Raw genomic sequence first — 16589 nt, forward strand, 5'->3', positions numbered from 1 at the left:
CGGCGCCTACCTCGATGGCTTTCTGGACTGAGATCCGAGTCGGCCATCCATCTTCATTAAAACCCTGTAGGGTAATATAGCCAATGTGATCATCATAATAGCGAGCCTGAATCATGTTGGTTTCAAACGGCTGAGTATCGGCTGGGTGGACCATGACCGATTTACCATCAAAAAAAATGAAAACTTGGTATAAAGAAGAAGGAATGCAATTCATTTGATGAATCCAATCCCTACTAAGCAAAGCATTATACTCGGTCTTGGAGTCGACGATAAAAAATGCGATCATGTGATTGCGACCTGCAATGTTGACCTCTAGAGGGAGTACTCATTTGGTTTGAGACTTGTCACCGACAAAGCTGCTCATGGTTATTCCTGAAGGAATGAGTTCGTCGTTGGATCGTCGTAATGCTTTCATGATGGATACATGCATGATATTGACCGTTGCCCCGCAATCGATGAAAATTTTAGAGATTTGGTTGCCTTCAATATGGGCCGTGACATACAATGGTTTTAAATGCTGAAGATTAGCTGAGGAAGAACGGGGAAACAAGATGTCCAAGGCTGTTTTAAGTTTATCGTCGCCATTTGTTGACTCATATTCAGTGGTAATGACGAAATCAACTTGTGTTGCTTCCTCGGCCACCACATCACCATCCAAGGAACTTGTTTGGTGTGTAGTCAGCTGGAATTCAGCAGGTAGAACATGGACCATACTGATTTCCATATTTTCAAAAACTAAAGGGCCCATTGGATCTTGGTCGTCATCTTCCGGGTTGGTGAAGACTATAGCATCGTAGGTTAGAGCATTCTCGGCCTTATTGCTGTGTGTCTCAACATGTTATTGCACTTGTGCCATATAATCCGACTCTGTGTCCTTTTGACTGTCGTCGTCAGGCTTGCATGCATCTGGTGTCTAACTCTGCTCCTGCCGCATCTTACGAGCTTGTTCCTCATAGGCGATCCAGGCATTCCTTGTATCTAGGTAGGCGTCCAGACGTGCCACCCGATCTTTCTCATCAGCAGTTAAACTGAATAAGGATACGGCCGAAAAAACTTCGAAGTGATATCGAATGTGTTGAAGGTCTTCGAGAGAAAAAGGGAGTTCGGTTGTGTCAATGTCCGTGTATGGGTTAACCTCGAAGCTGAGAACCCTAGCCTCTTGAATGTACTGGAATCTAGCTTTCATCGCTGGATCAGTGGTTTTTTTTTATGATCTGCTCAGCGTCGGGGTAAGTTAATGCCAGGTCAAGAGCTTTTTGGCATGCCTTGGGCAAACCATACAAATCGTTGGCAGAATATTTTTTGTGAAACTCTTTCATGTACTCCAAAGATTCGCCGAGGAATGGGAGGTGCAGATTCCGTCGAACTCTGATTAGTGGTTCTTTCAAAGGTAATAGGGGCAATTAGCTTTCGGCCTATTTCTTAAATTGCTCGAAGCGAGCTTTCATCTCCTCGGGCCGAAGAAGGAGTTTGATACGCTTCTCGGACTCTTCAATGGTAGTTTCGAAGTCGCGATTGGTTTCCTTCTGCCCTTGTAACTCAGCCATGATTGTTGGGGTTGGCCGATCATCTCCGCTCCTTACCGATCTATACGCTGACGTCGACGTTTCTGAGATTTGGAAAGTGCGGTATACCTGTCGGTGGGAGAATTATAGCTATGCCAACGTTGGTCACGCGGTTCAGGCGGCCTGAAAGTTTTTGGATTCGCTGATGAGCTTGAGCTACTGGAATTATGTGAATAATAATCCTTATTGTAAAACGGTGCGTCGAAATCAAGGCGTCGTCTGACCGAGGTAGGGTCATCCGTCTATTTCTTAGGGCTAAGCCTATCGAATGCTTTCTGGCGCTGGCCTTCACTAGGTTCCTTTGAAGGTGCCGTCGTGGTCGCCAATTGTTATCGTGACGTCGACGTCTGTGTCTGAGGCAGTTTCTCCTTGGGCTCGGTTAAAACAACGCGTGCCTTACAATTGCTGCACAAAACTATCGGCCCATCATTTTCTTCTTCGCTGGAGTCTGACATGGATTCAACTATGGCCGGTCCTGAGAGCTCGGTAGGTGGCGCATTGGAAAATAGGTTGATCTTGAGTCGAGGCTGGGAACCTTTCTTTAGGATGTGTTGTACTGGGGCAAACCCGACCTTCTCTTTCCCTTTGCTCTTGGGCAAACGGGCGTCTACCATGCCAATTGTTGCCGAAGGGAATGGATCCATATCAACCGTCATACATTTTTCAGGAAACTTTAACTTGCCTTTGTCAATCCAGCTCTGTATATCATCACGAAATATGACACAATTGTTTGTGGCATGCTTGGTCGAGTTATGATATTTGCAATATGTCTTTCCTTTAAGCTCTTCGGCCTTGAGAATGTTATGCCTTGGCCGAAGTTTGATGATCTTCACTGATAGCAATTGATCAAAAATTGCTTCAGCCTTTGTAATATCAAAAGTGTAAACTTTCGATGTTTTCGCTGTTCCTTCTGTGGCCGAGCGGGTTTTGGCATCCTTGGAATTAATTGGAGTCAATGCCTTGCACACGTATGGTTTATCTATTACTATCTCGGCCGCGTCCACGCTGATGTATTGAGACTCATCGCCTTCGGTCGATGCGTAACTGATCGTGGGGTTTTTGTAAATCGTCCCTCGGGATGGGGATTTCGAGATCTTCTCTTCTTGGAGCAAATAGTCATATTGCTCGACATGCTAGGCTATTTCATACATATCCCGAAAGTTAACCCCCAAGAATTTCTTTTTGTAATCTACGTCGAGGCCGTTCAGAGAAAGTCTAACAAATTCGACTTCGGGTAGAGGCACTCAGCACCAATTCTTGGCCGATTTAAATCTGGTAAGATAATCCATTGGTGACTCATCAGATGCTTGACCCATCCTTGCTAATGAAGAAACTGACATTCCAACCCTGGCCGATAAAACTGCTCGTGAAATTTCTCGACCAACTCCTCCCAGCTTTGGACAGAATTAGGTGGGAGGTTGATATACCAGGCAAATGTTGAGCCGGACCGAAAAGTTAAACAGTCGCAGCTTGTGAAAATCACTATTAACATATCTGCATTGCGCGGTGAAACGAGCCACATGTTCTAACGAGGATAAGCATGATTCTCCAGCGAAAAGGCTAAAATCTGGAATTTTGAAACCTTTAGGATATTTAAACCTTTCCACATAAGCTGGATACGGATGCATGAATTTAGGGAACTTCGGCCCCTTTTTCATGGCCGAATCAATCATCCGCTGGACCTCGATCATATCAACGGATGTTGCTTCCACTCTCTAGTCGGATCCATCTGACCTACTACTCGATCCTTCCCTTTTTTCTAAGTTTGTCTTAGGCCGAGTAGACACCACTACGGCTTGTAGGGAATTACTTTTAAGTGGAAGTTGTCGAGCCTGATCAATAGGTTTCTCTTCGAATACTTTACTAACTATTAGTTCGAGCAATCGGGTTTGGGTCTCTCCAGTGCTTTGTATCGCTTCAGGCAAACGGTTCATTTTATGGCCTACTGTTTGTTCTACTTGCCGGGATTGCTCGTGTCATCTTCGAAGAAACAACCTAGTCGGAGGATCAGAACCTTCACCACCGTCTTCATCGCAGTTATCCACTATTCCTTCAATGAAAATGCCTGCAGTTCGGTTGAGTACTTCTGTATTTTGAGGCTGGCCACCGAGGCACATTTCCTTCTTTCGGTGCGTTGCACTTGTAGCCTCAAGGGTCACGGCGACGATAGGATTTCGCACATGTGATACCTCTTGTCCAGGACTTTGAACCGGTAGATCGGTCGCTGATTTTCCCATGGTCGTTTTCTTTTTTACTGATTGTGTCTCGATGGTCATGAACTTCGTAGTCTTAGCACTGTGTCCCACTGGGCGTGCCAAAATGTTGACCCTAAAAACTACCAAGCCTACGTGGCGCGCAGGCCGAGTAATTAGTAAGCTAACTACATCATTCGGTTGTATGCGGGGCGTGCCAACTCGTCGGCCGAGCTTGGCTGAGGAGTAAAATTTATTGATGTTGCGTTGGGTGCGCGGCTGACTTTTTGGTCTTGCGATTGCGGCCGAGAAAGAAACATACCTCGGCCTTCAGGTTCTAGAGCTTGAAGACAAAGCTACTAGTTCTGCGAAGTTCACAAATCGTTGGTGCCGGATTCGGTCACTATGATTATATTCGTAAGAGTATAAGCATACCGAATCGACACTAGAGTATAGGGACACAAATATTCAAAACGAATATACATCTTGATTGTGAAAGTGGTTCGGCCGTCAGAATGTCGAACTCTAAATCCTATTTACGAATAACCAATCATAAACGACTTGGCGTTCAATGTGCCGAGTATAATAACTTGTAACACCTCGTTTCTCCGAGAAGGCTAACGAGATGACCTCTGCCGATAAGGATTTGAAAATTCTTCTCGACCGAGACTTGAATAGATAATCGATCGGCCCTGTCGCAATGCTGTTTATCCAAACTGAAGATGTTCACGGTCAATTGATTCTACGGCAACAGTGTTGTTTATCCAAACTGAAGATGTTCGCCGGTTGCCTTTACAGTGCTGTTTATCCAAACTGAATGTGCGTCGGCAAAAAGAGGAAAACAAAAATCTCAAGGTTGTTGAGAGGTTTCGCGTAGAGCGAGAGAATGCACAGGGCAATTTGTGTGTTGAATTGGAGGGGGTTGTTTCGATGTCTTCCCTCCCTATTTATAGCAGCCAACTTGTATTGAATCCCAATCACTCTCGGATTAGAACTATTTCTCATGATCCAACCTTATCTCGGCCAATCTTATTCCTACTAGGACTTTGAACATAACTCATTATCAGACTGTATTCAATCTCAGCATCCTGACCCCGTCGAAACTCCTTCTCATAACAGGATTCGTCCACATTCCCAATTTCTGATAGGATATGGCCAACTTTGACCGCGCGGCCCATGGGCTGAATATCTCCCAATGACACCAGTACACGACCATTGGGCCGAAAAAGATCTAACTCGGCCCAAAACAATATTTTTGGGCCCAAACAGTATTTTAATAATTTATGGAATAGATATTTAATAGTTTATGGTATACACGTATCATGCATAAATCAAATTAAAAATAGAGTATACATATGAAATCATGAAATTAGATTAAAGTTGATAAAATAGGAAAACTCCAATTTGAAAAAATCAAACGCAACGGCATTCTAGGATTCACAACCAACCGCACTTGTTGTTTTTGTTTTGGAAAGATATGAAAACTGGACTAATTCAACAATTGTTATGTAGGGGGTTTTCTTACTAAAGTTTATATTACTGCAACAATCAATATGATTTTCCACACATAACGAGTAGAACTAAAATATATCTTCACAACTTCCTCATTATCTCGAAGGAAACTCTACAAACAAACGTCTTGCTGAACAATTTTTTAAGTAGGTTGGACTTGAAAAAATTATGGAAGGAAACGCTAAAACCCTAAAGCTAGTTTCGTTGGACCAGACTAGGTTTCGTTGGGGCCGGATGCCATTGAGTTTGGGCCGAACATCGTTGGGTTAGGCTGGACCCCAGTTGGGTTGGGCCAAACCTTATTGGGTTGTGCCGAACCACAGTTGGGCTGGGCCGAACCATGATTAGGTTGGGTCGGAGCTAGTTGGGTTAAACCAAGTTCGATTGTTGAACTGGCCCCGTTCAAGTGTGGACCAATCCTGTTTGATTATGGACATACCCTGTTCGGTTGTTGGACTGACCCCGTTCAATTGTTAGACCGAGTCTATTTGGTTGTATATGGTCACCTCAGCTATGACCAAGTTAGCCTTTTTTCGTTTGCACAGGCCCCTTTCAGTTGTTGGGCTGACCTAGTTTGATTGTTGGATCGACCCCGTTAGATTGTGGACCAACCCTATTCAGTTGTTGGATTGACCCTCGTTCAATTGTTAGATCAGGTTTGTTTGGCTATATCTGATCGCCTCGGTTGAGACCAAGTTAAACTCTTTCATTTGCGCAAGCCCCGTTCAGTTGTTGGGCCAACCCCATTTGGTTTAGGGTTTAGGGACCAACCCTTTTCGGTTGTTGGACCAACCCTGTTTGATTATTAAAACAAGTTTGCTTTGTTATGTTTGATCGCCTCAACTGAGACCAGGTTAGCTTCTTTCTGTTTGCACAGGTTGTTGAACCGACCCTGTTGGGTTGTTGGACAATCCCTGTTTAATTGTTAGACTGACCTCATTCGATTGTTGGACCAACCCTGTTTGGTTATTGGACCAACCCCGTTCATTTGTTGGACCGACCTCGTTGGGTTGTTAAACCGACCCCGTTGGGTTGTTAGGCCAGCCTCGCTCGATTGTTGGACCGACCCCGTTCGATTGTTAAACCGACCCCGTTTGGTTGTTAGGTCGACCCAATTCGATTGTTGAAACCCGGCACCGCTCAGTTGTTGGACCAACCTCGTTTGATTATTAAATTGGCTCTGTTCGATTGTGGACCAACCATGTTCGGTTGTTAGACCAACCCTATTCAGTTGTTGGACCGACCCTCGTTCAATTGTTAGACCAGGTTTATTCGGCTTTATTTGGACCAGGTTAGCCTCTTTCTGTTTGAGCAGGTTGGACCAACCCCATTAGGTTGTTGGACAGGCCCTGTTCGATTGTTAGACCAACCCCATTCGGTTGTTAGACCAGCAACATTCGATTATTAGACTAGCCTCGTTCGACTATTGGACCAACCCCGTTCGATGTGTCCGATCACCTCGATTGGGACCAGGTTAGCCTCTTTCCGTTTGAGCAGGTTGAACCAACCCCATTAGGTTGTTAGACAAGCCATATTCGATTGTTGGACCAACCCCTTTCGATTGTTAAACCAGCACCATTCGATTGTTAGACTAGCCTTGTTCAACTATTGGACCAACCTTGTTCGATTATTGGACCGACCCCGTTCGCTTGTTGGACCAACCCCGTTCAATTGTTGGGCCAACCCCATTGTGTTGTTCCCCATTTGATTGTTAGACCAACATCGTTGGACAAACCCTGTTTGATTATTGGTTTGTCTAGCTGTATCTGATCACCTCAACTGGAACCGCATCAAACTCTTTCCGTTTGCGTTGACCCCCATTCGGTTGTTAGACCAACCCCGCACAATTGTTAGACCGACCTTGTTCAGTTGGACCGAGTCTATCTAACTGTGTTCGATAAGCTCGACTAAGACCACATCAAACTCTTTACGAAAATTGTTCATTTGCATCGGCTTCGTTCAATTGTTGGAGCGATCCTATTCGATTGTTAGACCAAAATTGTTCAATTAGACCTCTATCTGACTATATCCGATCGCCTCGATTGGGACCACGTCAAACTCTTTCCATTTGCGCCAATCCCATTAGGTTAGGCCGGGTTTATTTGGCTATCCAGTCACCTTGGCTGTGACCAAGTAAAACTCTTTACGAAAAAAAGTCAATATTTAAAAAATCCAAAAACATTTTGTTTTTTGTTTTTTTTTAATTTCTCTTTCATATTTTACTTGTAGATTTCAACATCTGTGTTACAATTTTTAACCTGCATATCTGCGTTGCAGAAAATAAATCTTGATTGGAAAAGGGTTTGTGAAACATGCTTCTGATGCAAAAATTGGGGAATATGCAGGTTGATTTCAAAACATGCAAGGCAAACGAGATTGCCCCGGACGGATAACAAAGGGCTGGATCCTGCATCCAGCAGCAATTCTACATTTACATCAACCACAGCAGTTCTACTACTATCATATGCAGAAATTAAAGGCGGAAATTCAACTCAGACGAGCAGATATGAGGTCCTAAACCTATCATTGCAGGACTAAGTTTCTAAGGCCATCCCTAATCATGCACATCTAACAGATATAACCCTAAGCATGTTTCTAAGCAGTCACAGCACACATCAGTTAACAAGCAGGGTTTTCAGAGATCATACCATGGCGATTCTGATGAAGCTTCTGCACTCAGACCCACTCACTCCCACCCCATGAATTAATTACAGACCATTTCGAATTTCCTAATACATTTTCTAAAGTTCGGGTCCGAGTGCAGAAGGGTCCACATTGCTTAATCCAGTTTGGTCCAAGAGTTCATTTCAATTTTTCTCTTACTGGAAACAAGCACAAAAATTAAACTCAGAGTTCCAAAAAAAAAAAAATCACCAGCAGATTCATACATTTACAGATGAGTTATTTACAGTGAAGGACAGTGAAAATTTATACCTTCCATGTAGTGGATCCGAATATATAGAGCCTCACAACTCAGGTCCGTTTGCCCTTGATGCCTGCTGGATCCGAATATATCATGGGCATGCAAACACAGATATGGTACATGAGATGCAAACTTCACAGATTCAAATTATTCAAGAATTCAAGTTTGGGGGTCCCTAGGGCTCTACAGATTGCACATTCAAAGACACAGACACAGATCAAACTTTACTCAGTGCAGGGATTCACGTTTTGTACCTTTCGAAAATGATGGATCTGCGATTTCCAGTGTTCCATCGTCGTTTTTTTTTAACTGATCTCAGGTCCATGCAAAAGAAACAACACAAGCATTAGGATTTTAAGATTTTTCTTGTATGGTATATTTCAATCGGTGAACCTGAGTGCATGAATCGACAAGGGAGGGCGAGAAGTTTACCTCTGAGTGCGTCGGCACCAAGATCGGTGCTGCTACCCTTCTGGTGTTGCAGCAAATCCATGGCTGCGAGATCGTATGGGGTTGATGATGGAGGATTAAGGTTTGGTTTGCAGAGACGGAGGTTAGGGTTTGAGAAAATGTGGAGAGAGGAGCTGCGGTTTTAGGGTTTGCTTGGAAGAAATGAGAGAGAAATGAGGGAGAGCTCTCGAACGGCTAGAATTTGAAAATTTGAAATTTTGGAGAAATGAGCTGCTGAATGAGTTTATATAGCTTTTTTTCTAGGATTTCCATCGGAATGGCTTGCACGTGTGTCGCGTGAGAGTCTCAGCGCCTCTGCCACGCTTCCCACGGGTCACGACTCACGAGTTCGATTTCAAAATTTCAAAGGAAAAATAATAAAAAAAGTTTAAAAACTTTAAGTTTTAATGATAAGGACAAAATAAAAGGTAAAGTGAATAGTACTAAGATTAATTTTTTAGTGTAAAAATGTGATTTTTCGTTAAAGTGAACAGTACTGCGAACTTTTCGTTAAAACTCCATTTTTAATCCAAAGAGCATGCCGTTTATCCATCTTTCTTTGCCGTTTTGGTTTTATTTTTACTTTGCGCCAAAGATAGGAATAGACAGGCCACACACGTTCTGGATTTGGATCTCAGAAATCATCACATTTTAATCGTTTATCGTAAATCGTACGGTTATAAATTATTTTAAATTTTTTTATATAAAATTAAACACAATTAGTACCTAACGAAAACTGACAGCACGTTGTAAAATTTACAGCCATAATGTAAAGATTCCTAGAATCCCTGCAAATAGAATCCGGCAAGGATCCCCATCCCACAAGTTCCCACAAAGGGAATAAAAATTGTTGGATTCTCAGACGGCATTTCACATTTGCATACCAAATTTCCAGATTTAGCAAACAGCAAGAAAGTAGTGTAAAATTATATTGCACAAACAACGTCGTGATTACACCGCAACATAGTACAAAGGAAGGAATACGAGATGCTCTCTGTACACCCAAGAGATAAGAGTCCGTGGTAACTACTCAGCCGTATAATTAGCACAAAATACTAACAAGTATTCGCGTATAAAGTTACAGATAATATACGCCATCTTATGCTACCACGAATGCACTAGATGAACCTGTAAAATGGCGAATGGATCCCACGAAATTCTTTGACGCACCGAAATGTCTAATTCTGTATACGCCGGGAGTTGCAGACTGAGGAATTCTCCATTCTATGGTTGCCTGACTTCTGGTACTAAGTTTGGCGGGTCTTGACCACTTAAACCGCAGGCAGAAATCATCGTCATCATAAGCTGGAACCCAAGTATCTTCTCCATGGAGAATTTCCACAAGGGCGAATGTACCTTCAGTCATAAGGTCATTCCGAGGGCAAGCAGACCAGAAGGTAACTGTCACCATGTCATGGCCTTTCTTGAAGGTGGAGTTTTGAGGAACATCGGAGCTGCAGTCCCCAAAACTAATGCCCCGAGGGGTTCCATCCATCACAACTGGTGTAAGTAAGCTTATTTGTTTATCAAGGAGATCTGGGGGTTGTGGACCTTCTGCAATGGATTTGCCACTGGTGAGAGCGGTAGCAAGCTTCTTGAACTCCTGAATGTAGGCACTGAGTGTGTGTGGCCCATACAGAGTGGAGGCACCCTGGGAAGCACAACAGGTTAAAGAATGAACATATAGTACAGTATGACATTCCTCACACAAATACACCTATTTATGAATTTTGACTCATAACGCTACAATAGAAGTAATAAAAACAAAATAAACGAAAAAAGGGTGAAATCAAATTGTTTTCGGAGACAGGCTGATGGAATGTGGCATGAATTTTACCATTGACAGCACAGAGGCTTTAGTCCTAGAACCACTTCCTAGTCCCACAAGGGAATATCAAGTAATCTATTCTGGTTACTAGAAAAACGTTTAGAGTATGAGTTCATTGCTCATTTTATTTAATCTATCCATGATATTTTATCAGTTACTCTTTTAAGAATGTATTAGCAATTCATCACTTCAAGAAAATAGGAACTGACCTCGTATCTCTGCACCTGATACTCTTCAAAGGTAGTGATATACTGTGAATATGTATTAGTCAATCCAGCTATAACAACGTGAACATTTTCGCCATTACCACCACTAGTCAGTACTGACTTCACAGCATCACGGAGGCGCCTACCGGCCATTGTTGTAAATTCTAAAACAAAATCATCAAAAACTTTAGGAGCCATATAAAAAGTTGACCAGTTGAAAGAAAGAGAGGAGCTCAGAAGCAACTTTAACTTATGAACAAGGAAATAATAAATGAACGAGGACAGTGAATGCATAATGTGGTGCTTAGAAAATTACTGCAACAGCATTGTTTAGCCCCTCTACTATTTTCCGAAATATGGGGTATTCATAGGTTGGTTTTAATTATTAAAGCAGAAAACTCAGACAACACATTAAAAAATGAAGGTATTTAGGCATGAACCTCAGTTGAAAACGTTAAATACTAATTCCTAGTGTTTGTTTTATAAAAAGATGGACAAGATACTACCTCCAGGTACACTGAGAATGACAAGCTGTCCTACTCGGATGATCTGAATTGGAAGTATTGAAGGCTGCATAAACCAGGGAGAAAGAGTTATTTGAATATGTTAAATCATTAATCTCTCATGGCAAATATCATCCAGAAGATATCTACCAAGCATAGTTTTGTAACTCATACAAAATACAACTCAAATGCGCCTATACATTAAAGATAATTTGGATTTATCTTGGCTATGCAGATGATCCAAACAGATAAAACAGGAACTGCTATTTCCTATCTCAAATATAACATGAATCAGATATGATCTTGCATAAGATACGGACCTCAACTATCTAATATAATAGGTGAACTACACAGCTACGGAGGGTTTTAAGAGGTTTTAATGAGATACTATATGATCCAACCATTACGGAGTTTTCATATAATGCAACATCTTTGTCCAAAGAAGTATGTCCACAGAAATTGCAACCTACCGCCCAGTCATATGGTTCCTTCATTTCACCAGTATCAAGCAAGATCGGCTTTGGACTCTGACATTCCACTTGTTCCTGGCCTGGCTTTTTAAGTACATTGCGCACCAACCTCCAGAATGGATTTCCCTGATATAACCATGGAAATTAGTTACTTTGAAATTATAATGGGAGAATAGAACATGCACTACATATGAAATATTGCATTTACATGTTACCTTATCATCGCCTTGCTTGAAATCAAAAGCCCCAGGTCCATCAGTGGTTCCAGCAGCAAATCCAAACCCCATTGCAGCAGGACATGTTTTTACCACCTCCGAACCTCCTCCCTTTTTGGGAAGCGTTACTTCAAGTTGGGAGAAGTCTACATAAGTATGACGATAGTCAACTTTCCCCTTCAACTTCTCAGATGCCTTGTTGAAAAGATCCACAGCTTTTTTGAGTTGCCTCTCACCAATTATACGTGTACTTTCAAATTCATCTGGGTAGCTGTAATGTCATGTACAAGATGCAATTTAGCATTCGCAAAGGCGTCATAAACCATAACCATATGTACACATATCGGTAACTAAAGATATATATGTGCGCAGAGGAAGAAATACCCTGGTCCACGGCCATAGCACAACTCATTCTTCCCACCACAGGTACTGTGATTAAATTCACAAGGTAACCCAGTGTCTGTACAGAAAGCGCCTAGAACATTGGGGCTTACATCACCACAGTTCGATTGACAAAATGCAGAAACAAATTGAGGCTTGTCCGCCTGCCTTAGTGCACCCCTGACACGTCTTGCAACACTCAAGGTCCTGGTTGCTGGCTTACCAGGACGAGACTGAAAGGACGCAGCAAGCTCTAGTAACTCATGGTCTGAATCAGAAAGAAAAACAAATAAGCAATTTCTACTCCCTTTCTTATTGTTCCCATGACCAAAGTAATATGATGACTCAACACAATCTTACTTCTACACCTTTGGTAGCAAGTTTCACCATAGTTCTCAATGTACAGTGAAACCGAACATATAACATGTAAATGCGTCAAAGTCTCCTTCAAACTATGTGAAATATGTTTATAACAAGCACAGATAAAAAACATTTAAGGTAGAAAGTTGAAAGGGAAGGGATCCTATTAACACGTCAAATGATATCTATGATTTTGAGAGCAACTCCTCTTGCATACTTGGTTTGTTTTGAAAAATCTTCTTACAACACAATTTCAGTTCATTGGTTCTCCTCATTTATAAAGGGAAACATCCACAGGCAACTGGACAAGTCAACCATTCTTTGTTTTCAGTACCATGTGCATCATATATGTATAGGCAGCATCAACCAAACATCAGCATGTAATACAGTTAGCTTAAAAATCATGCACGTGAAAATCAATATTAACATCCCATACAAATATCATGACACATTAAAGAGGGTGTTGGCATGTATAGTTCAATTCAGCTATTTCAGAATAACCAAAAACCAATTTTATGTTAATATGAGGTAATTAAATGCAACTGAGGAATAACTCACGATTGTCATGACGGTCATAAAGTAAGTTTGAGACTCTTCGAGGGATTCCATCAGCAGCAAATTCATGAGAGTATGCACTTTTAGCACCATTCTCTTCAAACCAGTCTTCCATAAATCGTGCAGCAGCACCCTTGTTATCCCCACTAATCAATGAGTTACTACGACTCATGGAAGTTCCATGAGTCGCAAACCAATTAAAGCTACCCACTGGACCCCATTGATCATCAACAAACTTCAGAAGAGTCATATCTTTATCAACATCATACTTGTAAATACTGCGCTCTGCTGCAGGGTTATTGAGATAAGCACTAGGACTGCGATTTACACCAGCGTCTAAAATTTCCCCTGTAAGGAACCAAAACTTATATTAGAATTCAGTCACTAGTATTTAAAAAGAACCAGAAAAAATGACCAGGACTCTCCAACTTACCCTTATTAACAAAAATTGATCCCGGCGCAAGATTTTCATGAGCTTGAGTAATACTTTTTTCAATTCCATCAACAAGAACATCAAATGACTGACGGACGAATCCAAGAGATGTCACAATATACACCACATATTGCAGATAACCACCAGGGCCAGCGTGGGTGTGAATTCCACTAATAGCTACATTCTTTTCGGTGTATAAATCCCCATACCTGCCAAACAAAAACCCAGTACCATTTCCATCATATACCCGAAAAAGATGAAATCGGCCTCGATACAAACTGCATACACTTGATACCAATTAACAAATTGCAAAAGATTTTAGGAGAGATTAACAACATATCAAATAACATGAATTATAAGATTACCCATCAAATTAATTCAAACTATAAAATTTAATACACTTTGAACAACTGCAGCTCAGCTCCAAAATTAGTCATATAAATGGCTTACCTTGCCTTCAACCTCTCGACCACCTTCAATTTCACAAGTTGCGACGCCATGCAAGCATCGAGATTCACAAACGCCACCCGCTTCCCTTGCGGCTCCGCCACAATGAATGTCCGAGCCCGCAACCGGAAGTGGACTCCGGCAGCGACCTGCTCCGTGTTCGCGTACCCCATCATGTTGACATCGGCGGCCGGCCCCGTGATGTCATAGCTCCCGAGACCGATCAAATACTCTGAACCGGAGACTGCTCCTCCGCTACTACACAGAAGGATCAAAATTACGAATTTAGCCCACAAACCTCTGTACTTTCCTGTATCCTTGGAATTGGCGATACCCAAAAACTCCATTCCTGCTCTCTCCTCAAAAGAACCGATTACAGCTCGATCATCACCTTCCGTTGAAGAAAAACACAAAAAACATCAACTTTTAGCAACGAAAATTCAACGAAATTAGAGAATTGAAAACAAACCCAGTTCTATTTTTCACTGATGGAGCTCTCAGTGATGAGAGAGAGAGAGAGAGAGAGAGAGAGAGAGAGAGAGAGGGAGAGCTTGGGAGCAGACCTGCAGTTTTGTAATGGAGTCAAAGCGAAGAACGACAGGTTCTGGTAGCGGGGAAGGGAAGACACGGATGCTTAAATATAGTTTTTTAGCTTGGAATTTTCAGCTACTTTTTATAATATTTTTTTATTTGACGTTGCGGGAGCGTTCCTTTTGTGTACTTTGATGAGTATTTCACCGATTTTCGACTTGAATTTGTACTCTATTGCCAATTTTATTCATAAGCTTTTATTTTGGTCCTCTTTTCTTAAATATTACAAATGGCTAATTTTTCACTCCTATCCTCAGATTTACAGTGAATCATTTATCACATTTCATCTAATTTTCCGTCCACGAAAGTCACAAGCATGTCACCAAATGTTATTTTCTATTGTCTTTTCTTAATGTTATATGTTTTTTTTCCTTCTTGATATATGACATTTTTAATGAAGATTAAGTTATATGAAATGTGGAAAAAGACGATGTAGAGGTGAATGCATTTATAATAGTTTAGGAGAAAAGTTAGTCCAAATAAAAGTTCCAAGAGGTATTCGACATCGGAGTACAAGTTCAGAAGAAAAATCGACAAAATACTCAATTTTAATATTTGCAAAAATGAGTTTGGTTTTTACATGTGAATAATTCTCTTTGAGCATGTCACCTAATAAAAAGGGAGTGTCAATATAATATCGATAATATGTCTATAACATTGATAGATAATATGTCAATGTGCACGAAGAAAACCCTCATATCCACGTGTGGGAAAGAACATGGAAACTTCCATGTTTTGCTGGTGATAGTGATATATACCTACGTACAAACAAACATTCTGTTTCATACATGAATCATTCATCACGCCCACTAAGGCACGTCAAAAGCCAGTCCTCTTCATTTCAAACTTGTAGATTATAGAAGTTGTAAAGCTAACCCTAGATTATGCCAAAAATGTACTAGCACGACGAATGATCGTTGAAATTCCCGTAGGGCCATCTCGAAGATAAAGGTATCACACTAGGACATAAACCCATAATAGAGATCTTCTTTGGATCTCGCAGTCCGGAGTTTACATATCGAGAAATTTTGGTCATTCATTTAAAATCATACGACTCCTATTAGCCCATCACACTAACATACCTCACAGAAACTAAGGGTTCGGTTCTCTCTCTCCCTCTCTTGAACGATTTTCTCGGTCCGTCGGCTCCAAACTGCGAGATTTGAAGAGGATTTGGTACTCTTAATACTTAATCAAGTCATTTTTCATTGCTTGCGGTAAAAGCCACATAATATGATGTAACCGTGTAAACCATTTCCGCAAAACACGTACCGGTAAATAATAATCTTGGTTGATTCTCTTAAGGAACTGAAAGTAGTCACATAAATCTGTTTGCATGATTCTGTATAAAGGGTTGTTGTGTCACTTGAGTTGTATTAGGGTAAAAAAAGATTATTTTACTTTTTATTTTGTTAGAGAATAAAATAATCACACTAAATTATCTAAACTACATGGAAGGGTAATTGAACTTTTGTGAACATTGGACTCTAGTCTACTTGGCTAAATCCAGGCATGCGTATTGTGGTAAAACCTTAATTAGGAAGATAATAGGAAAATTATGAAGTTATCGGTGGTGCGGTGGGATTCAATTTCATAGTGTATCAATTTATCAACCTTTATTTTTACTTGCTCTATCTAGTTTTTGCAAGCTTAGTTTAATAAATAACATTAAAACTGCCACTTCGTACTATGATTTAGTGGTAATTGCTTTTTACCTGTAAGTTCGACTTCTGTAAATAGAGAGTTCAATACCACTTATTATACTTAGCTTAATGCATTCTCTCACCCCTTACGAACATGACTTCTTTCATGTTCTTTGAGCCTGAATACCAACATCTTCGTTATCGTTAATTGTTCAAGATATGTTTGTTCATTGTACCGTGTCGGCTCATCATTGTGAATTTTAAATTTGAGGTTTCTGCAATGACATTCAGCAGCATTGCAGGAAGCAACAATAT

At 41.2% G+C, this 16589-nt stretch overlaps 1 protein-coding gene and 1 long non-coding RNA gene across 4 annotated transcripts; both read right to left on the reverse strand.

The window, feature by feature from the left end:
* Window positions 1-5699: 5699 nt before the first annotated feature.
* LOC126614926 (uncharacterized) lies at window positions 5700-8843 on the reverse strand. 2 transcript variants are annotated; one of them, XR_007620573.1, is made up of 5 exons: window positions 8447-8843; window positions 8204-8265; window positions 7005-8091; window positions 6706-6887; window positions 5700-5753 (listed from the first exon to the last, which is right to left on the reverse strand). It is a non-coding gene; the product is annotated as an uncharacterized LOC126614926 (long non-coding RNA). The 2 variants fall into 2 exon arrangements; XR_007620574.1 differs by having other exon boundaries at window positions 8204-8268.
* Window positions 8844-9538: 695 nt separating this feature from the next.
* LOC126614902 (neutral ceramidase 1-like) lies at window positions 9539-14767 on the reverse strand. 2 transcript variants are annotated; one of them, XM_050282593.1, is made up of 10 exons: window positions 14604-14767; window positions 14044-14431; window positions 13594-13802; window positions 13164-13508; window positions 12249-12513; window positions 11865-12135; window positions 11650-11775; window positions 11183-11246; window positions 10680-10840; window positions 9539-10293 (listed from the first exon to the last, which is right to left on the reverse strand). In XM_050282593.1, the coding sequence occupies exons 2-10, from the start codon at window positions 14385-14387 to the stop codon at window positions 9742-9744; spliced, it is 2337 nt and encodes a 778-aa protein (XP_050138550.1). In that variant the 5' UTR covers window positions 14388-14431; window positions 14604-14767; the 3' UTR covers window positions 9539-9741. The 2 variants fall into 2 exon arrangements, with proteins under 2 accessions (XP_050138550.1, XP_050138551.1); XM_050282594.1 differs by lacking the exon at window positions 14604-14767 and having other exon boundaries at window positions 14044-14549.
* Window positions 14768-16589: the final 1822 nt, after the last annotated feature.

This window comes from Malus sylvestris, chromosome 3 (genome assembly GCF_916048215.2).
Source record: "Malus sylvestris chromosome 3, drMalSylv7.2, whole genome shotgun sequence".
NCBI lineage: Eukaryota > Viridiplantae > Streptophyta > Magnoliopsida > Rosales > Rosaceae > Malus > Malus sylvestris.